The 18102-nt window shown below is 37.3% G+C and overlaps 1 protein-coding gene across 1 annotated transcript in view; it reads right to left on the bottom strand.

Annotated features, from left to right (window-relative positions):
- Window positions 1-5: 5 nt before the first annotated feature.
- The window catches only part of lonrf2 (LON peptidase N-terminal domain and ring finger 2), a gene marked incomplete at its 3' end in the record, with an annotated part of 69223 nt that continues 51126 nt past the window's right edge, over window positions 6-18102 (bottom strand). The window contains exons 3-4 of the mRNA XM_067442391.1: window positions 5885-6007; window positions 6-128 (exon numbers count right to left, since the gene is read on the bottom strand). Of these exons, the coding sequence (XP_067298492.1) occupies window positions 6-128; window positions 5885-6007 (246 nt within the window). The remainder of the gene's footprint in view (window positions 129-5884; window positions 6008-18102) is intronic.

The following is an 18102-nucleotide window of genomic DNA, read 5'->3' as shown; positions in this document are numbered from 1 at the left end:
AGAGAGGAGTGAAGAGAACTGAGGAGGGATGTGGGTTTGATACGAGGGGAGGGGCCAGCTGGAAGGGGCTGCAAGAACATAGCCAGACCCTCATTCACAAAGACTGAAGAGAACATTTGACTCAGGATCTGTAGATACAAAGATACAGATGCACAACAGTAATGTTGGCATGGACATGCAAAACATTACATTGTAGTTACCTAATATTGATCAGTTAAGGTTATTAAGGGCTTAAATAGGACAGCATACGTAATAGCTTTTAAACCAAAATTGTAAAAATTTTATTTGCAAAAGCTGCGATTATTAACATAGACAATTTGTTTCCTGAATGCATTACATTGCCAGAGTTGAGAGAAAAGGAGGCATATTAACACACTGCACATGCTGAGTGAATTAGCCAAGAACATGATTCGGAAAAGATGAGGGGTAGCAGTTCATCACCGCAACAAAGTTTGTCTGTAGAAGTCCTGCAGATGACTTTGTACCTAAAAAAATAAAAATGGACCATGTGCCAATTCTAAGTTGAAAGGGCGATTCTGAAATCCACTGCCGCTTCAATATAGCTGTATTTATATCCTAATTGACTTCATAATCAAAACTTTAATCAATATTTATCCTATATTATTATAATGATTCTATCCAGTTATGATTTTGCTTTTAGATTCTTGTTTTCTTAAGTGTATATTCGGTCTCTGAGGAGTGACTAAAATGTGTTTCACTAAACACTTTCAACAAGGTCATGTGTTTGGATTTTTGAGGCATCACACACCCCTAACATGTCAGGAGTGCAGTAACAGGGTTTGCTCACATAGCCCGGCTTCCAGAGATGAAATATGGATTTTTCTTTCATTTTATATATTATATTTTATTCCTTTTATATTTCCTTTTACTGAAACACTAAAGAGTCAATAAGAATATTGCCTGTACTATTGTGTGTCCCTCTCACTGAAAGCAAGCACATGTTATCAGTATGTTTTGGTTAGAACTGGTTAGAACTGGAGCTTAATCAGCTCCAACCTTGGAGAGACTGTGTATGTGCACAATATTCTATGTTACAGATCAGTGTTGAGAATGAAAAATAATCTTTTTTTATGATTATTATTTTTATATATTTTTAAAAAGGTTGTAATGATGCGAGTATAAATAAAATAAACTGAAAGTTAAACTTTGTAACACTGACGGTGTGTTGCCAAGTCCGTGGGATACTTTAACACAGTTTCCCGCGGGCTGTTTTAGATGTCCGTGGGTTGAAGTGACTACAATTATGTCATATTAGCACCGGAAATGCTCTTTTTAGGAGGAAACCCTGGCAAAAAAAAACAAAAACAAATATATTATACGCTCCGGAATGCATTTTTTGACCAGGGAACCGCCCTCACTTTTAATAAAATATATTTTCGTCCCCCGCACTTTTACTGGGACTCCCCGATCCTAGTCGACCCGCACAGAGCGGGATTCAAAACCGTCGTAGCCTGCATGGCGGTGGCGGGTAAGTTAACAGAGACGCTAAAGACAGCTTTCTCTAACCTCGGTTGATAGCACGCTTCTTGAGGTCACAGGGAAGTGTATTTACATAGAAACCAATGTGAATACATCAAGATTTAAATTCAGAGACAAAAAATAATTTATGTGTGTAATTTTATTCGAATCTAAATATGAGGAGGGTGAAAGCATAGTATAATAAAATCACCAAAACAAGTCTTCATGTTAAAGGGGGGGTGAAACACTCAGTTTCAGTCAATCTCATGTCAATCTTGAGTACCTATAGAGTAGTATTGCATCCTTCATATCTCCTACTCTCTCTCTCTGACTCGAAATAAACCAATATCCCAAAGTTATTCAGTTAACAGTACACTGACTTAACCTAATGTTAAGAGAAAACTGATGATGATAATCAGAGATATACACTGAGCATCAGAGGTGTGGACTCGAGTCATGTGACTTGGACTCGAGTCAGACTCGAGTCATGAATTTGATGACTTCGGACTCGACTCGACAAAATGTAAAGATTTGCAACTCGACTTGGACTTTAACATCAATGACTCGTGACTTCACTTGGACTTGAGCCTTATGACTCGAGAAGACTTGCTACTTCCCATGAAAACCTGGGGTAATTTTTTTCACACGGCCGCGCCGCTCTCAGTGTATCTACATCTGTGAAAAAAATCTGCACCTGTATGCATGCAGAGAGCATGCGCGCTGCCGCTGCCTCCACGACATCCAATCAATGTAGTCCCGCGTTGGTTTGATGGTTTTAAAAAATCTCGAGTTGCGGGTCGCGTTTTTTGGGGCTTATTAGAAAAAGGGGGGCCTTGGCAACTGGCATAAAAAGTATAGCAAAACAAAATAATTGAATAAATTCAATTATTAAAGTAAACCAAATGAAACCAAAAATAAGCTAAACAATATTCCCATAATGGCCCTAAGTTTAGGCTAAAAGGACCCATGTCTATTTGAAAGTTGAACTGTTTTGCAATATGAGGTCAAAAACAATACAGGACTGAAGCTGCTGTGCGTTGTTCTAGTGCAATATGCTGTTGAAATAAAAGAAAATGTAAATTTTCACAGAAAATGCTTGTTTCTTTTTTTTTTACTGTATTTGCTTTATGTCATTGTATAAAAGAGTTTTAAATAAATACAAATCTTACAGACATACATGATTTGTATAATTTTATTTCTGTGGTAAGATGACTTGAAGTGACTCGAAACTAAAATGGTAGGACTTTGGACTCGTCTTGAAACTTGTTGGCTTTGACTTCTGACTCGACTCGAGACTTGCCTCATCTTTGACTCGACTTGACTCGGGACTCGAGGGCAAAGACTTGAGACTTACTTGTGACTTGCATAACAATGAGTTTGTTCCACCTCTGCTGAGCATGCATGCAGCGGAGGGAGGGACGTTGTTGAGTTTAGTAATAGTAGTTTTTTGCAGTCAAAGCGGTTGATTTAGGAGTTTTTCGGCGTCTCCGTGTGGTGATGCTCGGTATCGCAGCTTGAGAGGTCTACATTTAAATGTTGCTCTCTACACATACTATACACTACGATGAATTCTGTAAAGGTCCTTTAGTAATGTTTTTCATGGATGCTTAGGTACGTACAAATTTGAATTTATTATATGTGACCCCGTCTGTGAAACCCCAGCTAAAGTTTAATTATGAGATTTTGATCGTCAAAGTGCCATAGCCAGAAAAATGACGAAAATAGGTAATTTGTGTTTATTGCTGTAAATGATAATTTATACCAAGGGGTTTGAGATACAATACTCAATTTTTAATTTATAACATTATAAATACTGAAATTAGTGATTTTATTGACACTACACTTTATACTTTTGCACAAAAAAAATATCGGATGCTAAACCCTAAATGTCAATTTTAATCATCTCAGGGGGTTATCATCACAACAAAACCAGCTGATTCGTATGTTATTCGGTTCAGGAACCTATTTTTTTTACCATTAAGAAGAGAAAGACATTAATATCAGTCAGCACGAGCGGCAATCAGATCATTGCGACTTAAGCCGGGTTCAGATGTCTGGCGAGATATTTTCGTTGCATCGCCAATATTTTAATATTTTCTTCTTTGTTTTGTAGCTCAACATTGTGCCAATAATAACCCTCTTAATTTAAAGTCATATTAGGCCTGCTTATGTGTCTATTTAAAACATGTTGTGGATGGTGGTGCGTCAGATTAAGTGAGTGTTTCCCAACCGGGGTGCGCGGGGTGCCGCGTAAAAGGTTTCAGCACACACTTTGCATCACGGTTCATCTCACATCTGATGACGCATCTTTAATATAGGTTGTAACTTGAAAATAATGCTTTATGTATGTTTCTGTGGATGGATACGCGTGCTGACTCCTCAGTTATACATTAAAACAACAGCGATAATAAAAGAAAAACGTGGGCAAACGGTCTCTCTTAGTAAACTTTGTTCAATGCATGTGAGTGCTGCCATATCTTCGAATATGAATAGGGGTGTAGAGCCAGAAGACACGATTGAGAACTCATGTGCGATCGCGATGTTAGAAGATTTGTCTCTGTGCGGTCATCCGAAAGCGCGGACATGCGTCTCACAGTGCGCAACTATTGAGTTCTCTTTCAAGTCTTGCGCTTGAATGGACAAACTCACACAAGTAGCAGCCTATGTCAACATGTCCATCTTGATGAGTATCCAAGCAGACATAGTCTGAATATGCCTTAAGTTAACATACAGTCGAGAAATCGATACCCCTGGGTCTTAAAGGAGCAGTAGCCTTTACTGCTGTCTGTTTAATGTCAAAGAAGATAAGGAATCACTCACTGCTCTTGATTGAATAGCTTTTGTAAGTTTAATAAGGATTAATATTTAATTTAAACAGTTAAACATGCAGTAATTTTTCATTTGATTACTTTATTCAATTTATTTACCAAAAAACTAATGTTAGACCTACCTGAAAAGAAAAGAAAAAAAGCATTATTTTATTTTCTTTGCTCAATAGTAATTATTTGTGCTGCTGCTTGTATTTAAGTTATTTGTTCTTTTCTTTATTTTTATTTGACAATAGTCCTTTTTTCCATGAACATAGCAAATACCGAACCATACAGAAACTGTGAACCTAAAACCGAATCATGAGCAATCTGTACCGTTACACCCCTAGAGTAACGTATGCGAGGGGGTGCCACAAAATTAAGAACGTTTTCAAAGGGCGCCATGACTGAAAAAAGGTTGGGAAACACTGGATTAATGAATTAAGTTATCTAGGCTATTTGACATGGCAGCACTTTCAGAAACAGAAAATAGCTGACTGCTTAAACAGCTTTTCTGTTATTAATCTCGATGGAATTACCCTGAATAATGATATAACCGGGTTTATTGAAGAAAGTGCAGGTTGAGGGTGCCTACATGAGGATAAATAAATGATTTGGGTGAACTATCCCTCTCTTTATTTTTACTCCAGTACTGTAATTAATGTAGCCCAGTAAAATAATTTAAGTTAGAGATTTTCTACTGAAATGTAATATATTAATTAATTTATATATGAATGACTTTTTCCATGGATATTTAATTTTATTAATTAAGTTATACAAATAATTTCAATTAATTGACTTGGTAATTGTTGCTACAATCAAGCTCTTGTATGCCCAATTCGTTTGAATGTTTTTGTGCTTTTTGGACATACGCATCATAATAAATACATAGGCCTGTTTTACAAAACTTTAAGAATTTTCCCATAAATGTGTCATATATCACTGAAAATGGGAGAATCTCTGCTTTAATGTGGTATATGGCTCATATCCAGGATAATTATGCATCAAATGTGTTGCAGTTTTAAAAATAAGCTTGTGTTTACATTGGAATATCTCAAAATAATGATTTTCTGAGCCCGAAATTCAACAAATCTTTAACATAGCCATACTCAGTTAATATAAGAGAAATCAAGGTTATATTTTAACAGAATGTTCTCTAAATTATGTAGGATGATTTTATGTAGAAAACAGTGAATCACAAAAAAATGACTTTAGGAGGGTTTTCACAGACAGGGTCACATATAGAATTATATGGACTCCTTATATTTGGTTATTTGGTTTCCTTTTGGAGTCTCCAATGATCCTTGAAGCTTGCAGAAAATAGTTTTGAATATACGAAGCAAACTTTAGTAATGGTTACTTTAGTTATAGCAAATTATGACAAAATTAATGTGGTTAATAAGATAAATGGCGACTGCTTAATTTCATAATAAGCACGCGATTAATCGCACAGGACAGGTGTGATTAATCGCGATAAAATATTATAAAATTATTTTATATATATATATATATATATATATTCATTCAAGTTGGATATTGGATATTCAATCATGCGAGGAGATCTATCACACGAAGGTTGACAAGGTAAATGAATGTACCTTCTGTGCCTCCAATTTTACAGCGATCCAGTCAGATTTCAAAGCCACACAGTAAAAATACTCCTGTAAAGCCTCTTCACTGCGGCCGGCGCCCCTGAACGCTGCAGCCTTAATGTAGTGAGCCTGTAAAGAGAAAACAAAATAAAAGTTATTTTTAGGTTACTTTAGGTACTATTTAAATAAAAGTACCTAAAGCCCATCAACACAAAAGAGCAATACAGGTGGTGGTCATATAATTAGAATATCATCAAAAAGTTTATTTATTTCACCAATTATATTCACAAAGTGAAACTTTTATATTATATTCATTCATTACACACAGACTGATATATTTCAAATGTTTATTCATTTTAATTTAGATGATTATAACTGACAACTAAGGAAAATCCCAAATTCAGTATCAGAAAATTTGAATATTACTTAAGACCAATACAAAGGAAGGATTTTTTGAAATCTTGGCCAACTGAGAAGTATGAACATAAAAAGTATGAGTCCGTACAGCACTCAATACTTAGTTGGGACTTATTTTGCCTGAATTACTGCAGCAATGCTGCATGGCATGGAGTCAATCAGTCTGTGGCACTGCTCAGGTGTTATGAGAGCCCAGGTTGCTCTGATAGTGGCCTTCAGCTCTTCTGCATTGTTGGGTCTGGCATATCGCATCTTCCTCTTCACAATACCCTGTAGATTCTCTATGGGGTTAAGGTCAGGCAAGTTTGCTGGCCAATTAAGAACAGGGGCACCATGGTCCTTAAACCAGGTACTGGTTACTTTGGCACACTGTGTGCAGGTGCTAAGTCCTGTTGGAAAATGAAATCTGCATCTCCATTAAGTTGATCAGCAGCAGGAAGCATGAAGTTCTCTAAAACGTCCTGGTATACGGCTGCGTTGACCTTGGACCTCAGAAAACACAGCGGACCAACACCAGCAGATGGCATGGCACCCCAAACCATTACTAACTGTAGAATCTTTACACTGGACCTCATGCAACGATATTGTGAAGAGGAAAATACAATATGTCAGACCCACCAATGCAGAAGAACTGAAGGCCACTATCAGAGCAACCTGGGTTCGCATAACACCTGAGCAGTGCCACAGACTGATCGACTCCATGCCACACCGCATTGCTGCAGATCCAGTCGTTGCATCAATTGCAGAGATCTTGTCGAATTTCAGAAATATCTTCTTGTATTTAACAGAAAGTTTGCGAATGGCCTTCAGGATTTCCACTGAAGAGTTGTTACCTTCCATGTGCTCCTGCTTTGTTTTCTTTGACAGGGATTTTAAGGGAGTTTCAGGCAGGGGAGTATCAAGGAGTACTCAAATCTGCGTGTGAATCTAACCAGTTATGATCCTCAATATTCTCAAACAAAATCAATTCCACAGAGTAAACAGTGTTATCATTTCCATCAGCATTTAGAACAGGCTCCATAGTTGACAGTCGCATTTGCTGACATGTTGTAACACATTTTCCCTTCTACCCACAGATAAGTTGGCACAAGGGGGGTAAAGTGAAGAGAGCAATCACTTACACTTTCATAAATAGCAATGTCTATTATACTGGCTACATAATTGTTCTATTTCAAAATTTCCTGATGGGACGATAATTTGCAACGCGCCGAGGAGCAGCGAACTGAGTGAGCTAAGCAGACAGGGTCCAGAAGGGGGGGGGGGGGGGGCTCAGGGAATGTAATTGCACAGTTATATTTGTTCTTTGTTTTTCAGTAATAATTGTGTGCACTTTATTTCATTTGCTTTTAACTTTTTTGCCTAATAACTAATAATTTTGTGGACTTCAATGCATTAATAAAAAAATATTTCCTAAAGAATTGATCATTAATTCACCTCAGAAATAATGACATACTACTCTCCCCTACAAAAAAGTATTTTTTAAAAAAAAAAGTAAAAAGTATCGTATTGGTATCAGCAATACTGACCTTATATGCATTTGGTATCGGATCTATACCAAATTTTGCAGTATCGCCCACCACTATAGCATGCACCTAAACATCGCTGGGCTAGAAGTAAGAACCACATGCGTCAGGGGCTGAGTTCGGGGTTACTGTGACCAACAAGATGAACACAAACTTGTGACTAGGCATGTGCCGATATCAATTTTTCATGTTGCGATTAATTGTGAAGCTTTTATAACGGTATACGATATTATCACGATATTGAATAAGTTCCAAAAAAAGTATTGTCATAGCATAACAGCTTTAAGAACTATTTTTGTAATAACAATGTTTAAATAAAATAATACAATGCACCGAAAATATATACAGCTCTGGAAAAAATTAAGAGAAATCAATGTTAAGTGGTCTCAATTTTTTCCATAGCTGTAAAAGTACAATTTTCAAACAGATTAAACAAATTAAAGTGCAAAAGAATTAGGCTATAAAAAAACAACAGGTAACAAATTAATATAACGTCTCATTATCAAATTAATATAAGGTCTCATTATTTAATGCATTAACTAAGATTGAGCAATAGCTACATTTGTTACAGAAAGTATAATGTTTTTGGTAATGTTAGTTAAGAAATACTGATTATTGTTAGTTTTATTTTAGGTCCATTAAAAAGTTATTTTGTTATTAAACAGTAACTAAGAAATTAACATTACTCAGAATAATTAATTTGTCAGTTTGGTAATAATGAAATAACATGTTAACTAATGAAGTCGTATGTCTTTTGGACAAATAATCCAAAAAATTCTAATCATTAGGGCATGTAGTCCAGATTAAAACAATGTTTAAGTTTGAAAATAAAAAGCCTATTAAGTCTTTAAGTATTAAGTATTTGGTGCCTAGCCTGTGATGAACAACACTGAGATTACAAAAACGAATGGCAGTTTTAAAAACTTCTTCACCATAGATATGTATACATATCTGTGTTGTCATTGAGCGGCACTTCATTCAGCCCGTCTCCTTCACCCGTTCAGTCGTGCAAACGCACGTTGGGCTTGTTTACATCTGAGCGCGTGTCCCTTTGACGCAGAATAGCGGTGTTGAGCATTTATACGATTGATTGGCAAAGTATTCTTGAGTGCATTATATAAAATTTTATAATTGTTAATAAATTATTTACGATATTTTGAAGTGCACTTGGAATATTCATTATCGTGATTTATTACACGGCTCTGTGAAATACTTGATTCTGATTGGTCAATCGCGCATTCCAGTGGTATGTTATTCCCAAATAACACCCGCTCATTTTCAACATTTAGCAAGGGCATAAGGCAAATCTTCAGCAATAGATAAAGGCTTAAAGCAGGTTGGATGGTTTTTCTTCGCGGAAGCTTTGTGTAAGAGCTAATACAATATTTAATCTCAAGACAATATTTTGTCTAATAATTATTTATTTGAGACTAGTAGCCGTGTAATAAGCGGGATAATGTACACCCAGCCGGTTGTTATCGCAGAATAAACCCCTTCAGAGTGATGCAAGACCCCTCCGCTTCGCGTTGGGTTCCTGATCACTCTGTCGGGGTTTATTCTGCGATAACAACCGGCTGGGTGTACATGATCCCTTACATATCACATTAACGAAAATCGGCACATGCCTACTTGTGACAATTTTTTTTTAAAATAGCAGCTAATCAAGCTAACAGTGTAAGCTACACTGTGTAACTTTTTTAGTTTATTCTAAGCTAAAATCACTTAGTTCTTTCAAAAATATATGTGCTCATTAATGTATATTTACTTCTTTAAAGTAATTCTCGTAAGTTTATAATATACCATTGAAAATACATACGGGTAAGGGGTTCGGATGTCGGTCGCCATGTTGCCCCTCCATCTTGAAAGTACATTTGCCAAAGAGGGACATACCCGTAAATCCAAGCTTCGCCTTTCGCGTTTTAACACTCGATGGCACCGTGTCGAATGTAAAGAGGGGGATTGCTTGAGGCTGCTATATGATGATGGAGGATCACTCTTATTCTTGAGGATATTTGTCGCCAAGGAAGCGGAAAAGAGAATTAAGACGGCAACGCAACAGGCAAATCAACAAGACAAAAGTAAATATTGGAGTGGACTTTCCAAGATGGAAAGAGCTCATGAGGAGCAACGATTTTAAAAAGGACGCCGACGTTGCCTGCTTTCTTCTTGACAGGTAATATTTAATTCAGCCTATTTGTGTATATTGGACGTTTTATTGTTGCTTGGCTAATTATATCATGGTGTGCTGTGCATAACACTAGAACGACGTCTAGGATAGTTTTCCTCGGGTCAATGATGAAAAAGTATTGTTAACCTTGTAACATAAATCCGTGTTCTATGACGGATAACATGAGCTTAATATTTTAATTGCATTATTATTTGTAGGCTATATATGTAGGCACTTTAAATTTTAGTTATTTTTCATTTATTTTACTGTGTACATAATTAATGTAGTCTAATCTGATAATGCTAGTTCAAGTTAGCTGTTTCGAAGCGAGACTTTCACCTTTACCTTTACATCTGTCCTGTAATCGTATTCATTTAAGACGTATTATTGTACGATGTAAATATATTTCACACTATGACACCTTATTATGACTAGCCTACACCTATGAATGGGGCACTGGTAGGTCATTAGAGAAAATGATATAGGCTACATTGTAAACTTTGCCTTATGCTAGTGATGTCGTACAATATACAGAATAACGATAGCACTGATTAAAGTTACTTTACTAAGATTAGCTTGCATTCGTCTGGGAACCTGATTGCTAATGTTAGCAATGATATGGTAAAAAAAATAACGAAAACTATTATTAATTTTACATAGATTAATTTGATCATTCGGCAAATTAAATAACTGCAAATTATAATCGTTTTCAAAAGTAACCTCGTCACTTGAAGCAACACTCATCGAAGAGGTCGAACTGGAAGCCATAATCTTGGACTAAATCGACCACCGTAGGAGTTGAAACGAAATTGAAATTGAGAGGAAGAGAAACTATTATTCACTGGATGGTAATATACCTTTTCACCACTAGATGGGGGAAAATATCACACAGTGTAGCTTTAACGTTATAAAATTTCACATTTAAAGAAATCTAGAATTTGAGTACTAGATTAAACATGTATTCAAATGTAAAACCTACAAATAAGTAAGCAGTTATGTTCTGCAATACTTTGAGCAACTTGACTATTATTTATTCAAAAAAGTCATACAGGCACTGGGTACTGGCATTAATTAAATTTAGGGATTTCCCGATCCGATCAGTGATTTCAGACTCGATCGGATCTTACATCCCGATCAGGACTCGGATATGTATGTATATTCTGGGGTGAGGTGAGCAGGGGTGCCGTGTAAAAGGTGCACATTTGCACCGCGGTTCATCTCACATCTGATGACGCATCAATAATAATGGTTGTAACTTGAAAATAATGCTTTATGTATGTTTCTGTAGATGGATACACGTGCTGGCTCCTCAGTGATACATTACAATAGCGCTAATAAAAGAAAAACGTGGGCAAAAGGTCTATGTGTAAACTTTGTTCAATTCATGCGAGTGCTGCCGTATGTTCGAATATGAGCAGTCATTTTCACAGTCATCAGCGGGTATATTCGCCATAAGACGCGAATGAGAACGCGCGCTGCTCTGTCTCTGTGCATCATCTGAAAGAGCGCACTCGTCTCACAGCGTGCAAATATTGAGTTCTCTTACAAGTCTTGCGCTTAAATGGACCAACTCACACAAGTAGTATGTCAACATGTCCATCTTGATGAGTATCCAAGCAGACATAGTCTGAATATGCCTTAAGAGGACTTTATACAGTCGAGAAAGACGACGCAGAGCCTTCCATTAGGTCTTAAAGGGGCAGTAGCCTTTACTGCTGTCTGTTTAATGTCAAACAAAAGATAAGGAATCACTCACTGCCCTTGATTGAATAGCTTTTGTAAGGTTTAGTCTTTAATTTAAACAGTTAAATATGCAGCTATTTTACATTTGATTAGCCTACTTTATTCAATTTCTCTACCTAAAAACTAATGTTAGACCTATAAAAACCTGAAAAGCATTGTTAATTTTACACTTCAATCAAATTACACATTTTTTCCCCAAAGTTAGTTTATGTCATTGTAGGCAGTTATCATCACGATTTCATTTCAATTGTTCGTTTTTTTTAAATAAGTTAAGTTTTAGTTAGTCATTTGATGCTATAAAAACGGCTGTGTGATGTCATGATTGACAGCTGAGATCGACGTCTTGTCACAGGCACTGACAGACTTTTTTCGGGATTTTTGGGAGCAGATTATTTAATTTAATTTAATTTCCATAATTGTTTATTTCACAGCAAATCATAATAGTTTTCTAAAGTAACCTCATCACTTGAAGAAACACTCATGGACGAGGTTGAACCATAGACAGTAAAAAAAAAAGGCCACAGTGACCCCATAAACTTCAACGGGGAATTGTAAAGTCAATTAGAAGCACTCACTTCCTGATGGCTGAGCGTACTGCGCAGGCACAGACTGAGCTTGACGACGTAGATGTGATCTAAGCAACCTGTCTGACAGTTGCAAGTCTTCTAGTAGTTGTGGAAAGTGAATCACGTTGTTTAAATGTTTTGTCCCATTGCTTTGGCTCACTATTGGCTTCTCCCCATTCTTCTCCCTTGACTTTATCGGACTTTATGTCTCCACGTCCCCCCGACTGTCTGATAGACAGTAAAAGATTGCCTGCGAGCGTCTCCTCCAATCTATACGCAACCGTTAGCCTATTTTTACAAAAACAGCTTCTACGGGGGCGATAGTGTAAGATACAAGGTAATGGAGCCTTTTATACATTGTCGTGTTTCTTTATAAATAAACAATGGACAAATGGAGTCTTTAAACGCCTCAGTTATTCACTGTCAAAGTGACGCAAAAAATGAATGGGAGTCAACGGGATGCTAACAGCAGGTGATGGCTTGGTTAGCAACCCTATGGGTGGTACGCTTTCCAAGTGCTAGATTACCCCCTTGGGTCGAACTGGAAGCCATGTTAATCTTAGACTAAATCGGCCACCAACCGAGTTAAAAGGAAATCGGAATTGAGAGGAACAGAAACTAATACTGGATGGACATATACCTTTTCACCACTAGATGGGGAAAAATATCACACAGTGTGTCTTTAAATGTTACATGAAACAAATATTTTAAGCATTTAATCTACCTTCATTGACCAATTTGCTGCCGACCTTTGATGATTCAGTTAAACCATGATCAAAAATGATAGATTCTTGTTTTTTTGGGGGTAAAAGCTAACAGCACTACTGTTCATGTGTGAATTTGTATTTTTACCTCAGCCTGAGCTGAGGCTTATTATTTCCATCTTGTTATGAAGAGGTCTTTACATTTGCATAAAAATATAACTTTTTTGTTATAAAGTTTAGGAATTAGTTTCCGTCCTTCAGATGAGACATTAATCCGAGGTCCCGACTCTCTGTGGTTGTTAAAAATCCCAGGATGTCCTTCGATAAAGAGTAGGGGTGTAACCCCGGCATCCTGGCCAAATTTGCCCATTGGCTGCTGTCGTTCATGGCAATGAAATTCTGCTCCCTTCTGGAGCCTGTACCTAGTGGCCAGTCGATGAATTGCATATACACACACACATACATACATACATACATACATACATACATACATACACACACACACACACAAACATTCAGTACAGGCCAAAAGTTTAGACACATTACTATTTGTAATGTTTTTGAAAGAAGTTTCTTCTGCTCATCAAGCCTGCATTCATTTGATCAAACATAGATATATTTAGGGGTTCAAGCACGAAGTGCTGAACACCTATTGTATTTGTACCTATTGTATTGTATTTTTATTATTATTATTCCGCCGTAAAACGCATCGTGCAGACCAAACCGTAAGGGCTAAAGACTTGAAACTTGGCCAATAGGTAGTACAAAATTCAAAGAGAGGTTATCAAATTATGAGCCAGATTGGCCTATAGGTGGCGCTATAGCGACCAAAAGCGCAAAAGGGCACATAACTCCTAAACCGTTTGGTCCACACTCAAGTGTCTTATATCATTGGAAAGCTTAGTCCATGACGAACATGTATATCTCTGGTTTCATTTCCGGAATGCAAATTTTCCCGCCATTTTGAATTTGTCAAAAATCTACTTTTGCGAACTTGCCCCTGGTTTGTTGACCGATTGGCTAATTTAGACTGACTTAGAATTTTTTATTTATGAATAAATGTAAATGTAAACATGCAAATGTAGAGTTGTCACAAGTACAGGAAGGCTACTGTAGTACCATGTTAGTAGTGACATAAAAAAAAAAAAGACGATACCAGCATTTCGGTTGCCGGTAGTAGCCTACAGACTCCCATATATATTCGGTACACGCATCTTTCATGTTAATCCAAGCGCAGGGCTCCAAACTGTAGCCGAATATATACTAGCGTCTGTGAATATTAAACTGCAAATTACTTTTTAACTATTACTCCTGCAAATTCTGTGTCTTTGTGTGAATAACGGGTGCAGATGTGAAGGCGCGGCAGCACGTGCCCACACACACACACTCGCATGTCTCTGCCGTGTGCCACTATGAGGACATATGACCGCATAAACTGTCACTTCATGAGAATTAAACGTTTCGTTTAAGAAAGCTGTCATATGAACCAGGCACGGCATTATGGGTGGGCCTGACGGGCCTAGGCCCACCCACTTTTCAACAGGCCCACCCAAAACTTTTCTTTAAAAAAAAATACAAACTTTTAATATATTTTAATTTAGTCAAAAAATGGTTGAGAATGGCAAATAAGCTCATAATTTGTGGTAAGGCTGGTCTAAATGTTTTGTTTTTTACAAATTTTAAATAGTTGTTTGAACTGCGAATTGAAAATACGCCCAATGGAAATGCGGCAATTTCGCAAAAACTCCCATTTATCGCAAAAAAGTTTTTACGCTCTCATGAGGTGGTTTTTCAGGAAATTCGAAAAAGGACATTTTCGCAAAACTGCAATGGAAACGTTTTTTTCGCATTTACATGTCGCCGCTGCGGTGACGCATTGCTGCAACATAGGGCCTATATATTATATTTTCCACTCAATTGTGTCGTAATAAGATAATGTAGTTAAAAGGACATATTTTCTCCTAATAAGGACTACAGGCTATATATACTGTAATTAAGACATATATTCAAGAAATTTATTAAAACAAAAAGAGCTAGCCTAGTTTCAGCCTTACTCAAAGGCCGAGGAAACAGGCCAGTTACGCACATCAATCCATTCCAGACGATCTTAGTTTGCTTCTTATTTAATAAACAGGCAATTAATTGATGAAACATCGATCAAAATAAAAATACAATTTATACAAAACTAAAAAATTTTTTTAAGAAAGACTTTCTAGAAAAAAAAACGAAGTGATCAAAATCATGTGACTCCCCAGGTCTCAATGCTGCTCACTTTTCGATAAAAGTCAATCATTCTTTACAGATGACGGTTTGTTTGGAGAGAAGACGAGAAGAAGTTCTTTATTAAACTCATAAGACAATATAGGATTACAGTAATGCTGGATTCTAAACACACACACACACACACACACACACACACACACACACACACACACACACACACACACACACACACACACACACACACACACACACACACACACACACACACACACACACACACACACACACACACACACACACACACACACACCTCATATCCGTGCCGCTTAAGTAACCTAAGGGGCTTTCCTTGCCATTAATGCTTGGATAACACACGTCTCCTTCCAATAAAAATAATGGCTAGTGTGGTGGATGTGATATACAAACCTACCAAGTGCCATTGTTTTGGAATCAACTATCACGAGAGGAAAGTAATATGTTTTAGTCGCATAACTGCAGCTATGGAAACGCTGTCATTTTGCAACAGTTTTTTATCAACATTTAAAAAATATCGCAAAAGTTTTTCGCAAATCTGTAATGGAAACGCAGCTAGTGAGGTTCGAGATCGGATATTTGTGAACGTGAAAATAATTTCCAGTAAAGGATGTTGCAGCAGTCGTTTAAGTACCTTAAACGTGCGCGAACAGTAGGCCTATCGAAGTCATCACTGCAAACAAGAGATAAAGGAGGGCAGCAGGACACAACACTGCCTGACAACTCTGATAACATTGCCAATCACTTCATGTACATTTGAACGCATCTTTACCAGTGTCAACTGAATTAAAACACCAAATAGGAGCACAATGCTTAGCCTACCTCTCGCATTACAGATTTGCGAAAAACTTTTGCGATATTTCTTAAATTTTGATAAAAAGCTATTGCGAAATGACAGCGTTTCCATAGCTGCAGTTATGCGACTAAAATGTATTATTTTCCTCTTACGATAGGTCATTCCAAAATGATGGCACTTGGTAGGGTTGTACAGGTATATCCCATCCACCGCACTAGTCATTATTTTTATTGGAAGGAGACGTGTCCAAAATTTCATATCCCGATATAGCTCATTTGATATCCCGATAACGATATACATAACGATATAGCAATTTTTCTGTTAATTCAGTTTATGAATAGTCTTTACAAAATTGCAATGTGGAAATGCAGTTTGAAATGATATACAAAACAAATAAAGGTAGTATGGACTACATTTTTATTTTATTTAGAACCTTTTTTTAAAGCAAGACTGTTGGTAAAGTTATCACCTGCCTAGGGATGTTAACCGATGACCGTTTGACCGATGGCTGACCGTATCAACGTTAACCAATCAAAGTTGTCGGTTAAAATAAATAAAAAAGAGATCTCTAAATTAGGCTATTATAGACAGTGGACTAAACGCTACTACAGTTAGCCATCTCATTCCAAAACCTTTTTGTGTGATTGAACATATCCCTCGCACTCAATTTTTCATAACTCGCCTGTTTGTAGGCTACTTAATAAACCAATAAAAACATTTGGCGCGAGGTCACAGCGTTTGGGTTTGCGCGCTCACAAGGTTTGCAAAAAGTAAACACTTGAGGTTAGAATCAGGGCAGACGACAGTATGAAGGGTGCATTTCGCTTAAGATGGGCTTACATTTGGAAATATATTACATCTTCATTTCAGTGGTAACACATAAGGTGTTGATCGTCTTTCTTTATTATTGTTAGCACTAGCTCGAACTAAAGCGGCGTCTCTTCGGAGCTGTCATTTTCTTAAATGAGCCGCGGCAATGATTCAAATGAGCTTCTAACGCTGGACAAATGCCTTTATTTTCAACGCGATCACCTTGTACCCAAACCATTTCGAAACTAAGGAGCCATTTTTCCTCTGATTACAAACAAGCTCCTCTGCGGCGCGTTTGTGGGACTCGTGTTTCGCGCTGTGGGGGATTTAAAAAGTGACGTGAGTGGAAGGGAGGCGGCAGCGCGTGTGTGTGTGAGTGAGAGAGCGAGAGAGAGACAGAGGGAGCGCGGCTCGCGGCTGTTATTTCAAATAGCGCAGCATATTTTAAACTAATCGGTTAACCGGTTTCAACCGTCTAATGAGGCTCGGTGGTCGGTCAAGAAAATTTTTAGTTTTCGCCATCCCTACACCTGCCATTAAAATATTTCAATATATGGCTATATGGTGTGCCATGCGTAAAAGCCCGTTGCAGCGTATGTGTCTGAAGTTTGTTTTGAGCGCTTATGCCACTATTCTGGCATAATTACTCTGAGAATTACCCTGGTCTGAACTGTGTCTACTACCGTCTTCCTCCATGTTTGTTTATGGATTGCAGCGTGCATTGGCATGCCGTGGCGTGAGGTGCATCTTGACGTAAAATTCTGCCATAAAAGCCTTATCGTGGTGTAAGCGATAGAGCCTTATATAAAACGATAGACATTTTCTATCGTCCAGACGATATATTTCGACATATCGCCCAGCCCTACTGTAATCCTATTGTCTTTTATGAGTTTAATAAAGAACTCCGTCTCGTCTTCTCTCCAAACAAACGTCATCTGTAAAGAATGATTGACTTTTACGCGCGCCAGGTTGACGCATATAGAGAAGAGCGAAATATTTGAATTTGCATGGTAACTCGTTTTTTAAACCACTTTCGTTATTTTGGCTAGACATTTCGTTTGTTTGGCATAAGAACTGAATTTAGAAATGCTTTGGGAAAGAAAAAAATGGCATTTAAAAAACAAAAAATGTTTTTTTTTTAAATGAAAACCGCGTTTGGAGTGAGTGCATGCAAAATAATTAGTTCCCTGAGTCCACAAATAAAAGTAGACAGTTTATAGTTTATAATTATGTCTTGAACTT

Source organism: Pseudorasbora parva, chromosome 4 (assembly GCF_024679245.1).
Source record: "Pseudorasbora parva isolate DD20220531a chromosome 4, ASM2467924v1, whole genome shotgun sequence".
Lineage (NCBI taxonomy): Eukaryota > Metazoa > Chordata > Actinopteri > Cypriniformes > Gobionidae > Pseudorasbora > Pseudorasbora parva.
The sequence above is the reverse complement of the archived record's forward strand: the minus strand, read 5'-3'. Positions and strand labels throughout refer to the sequence as shown.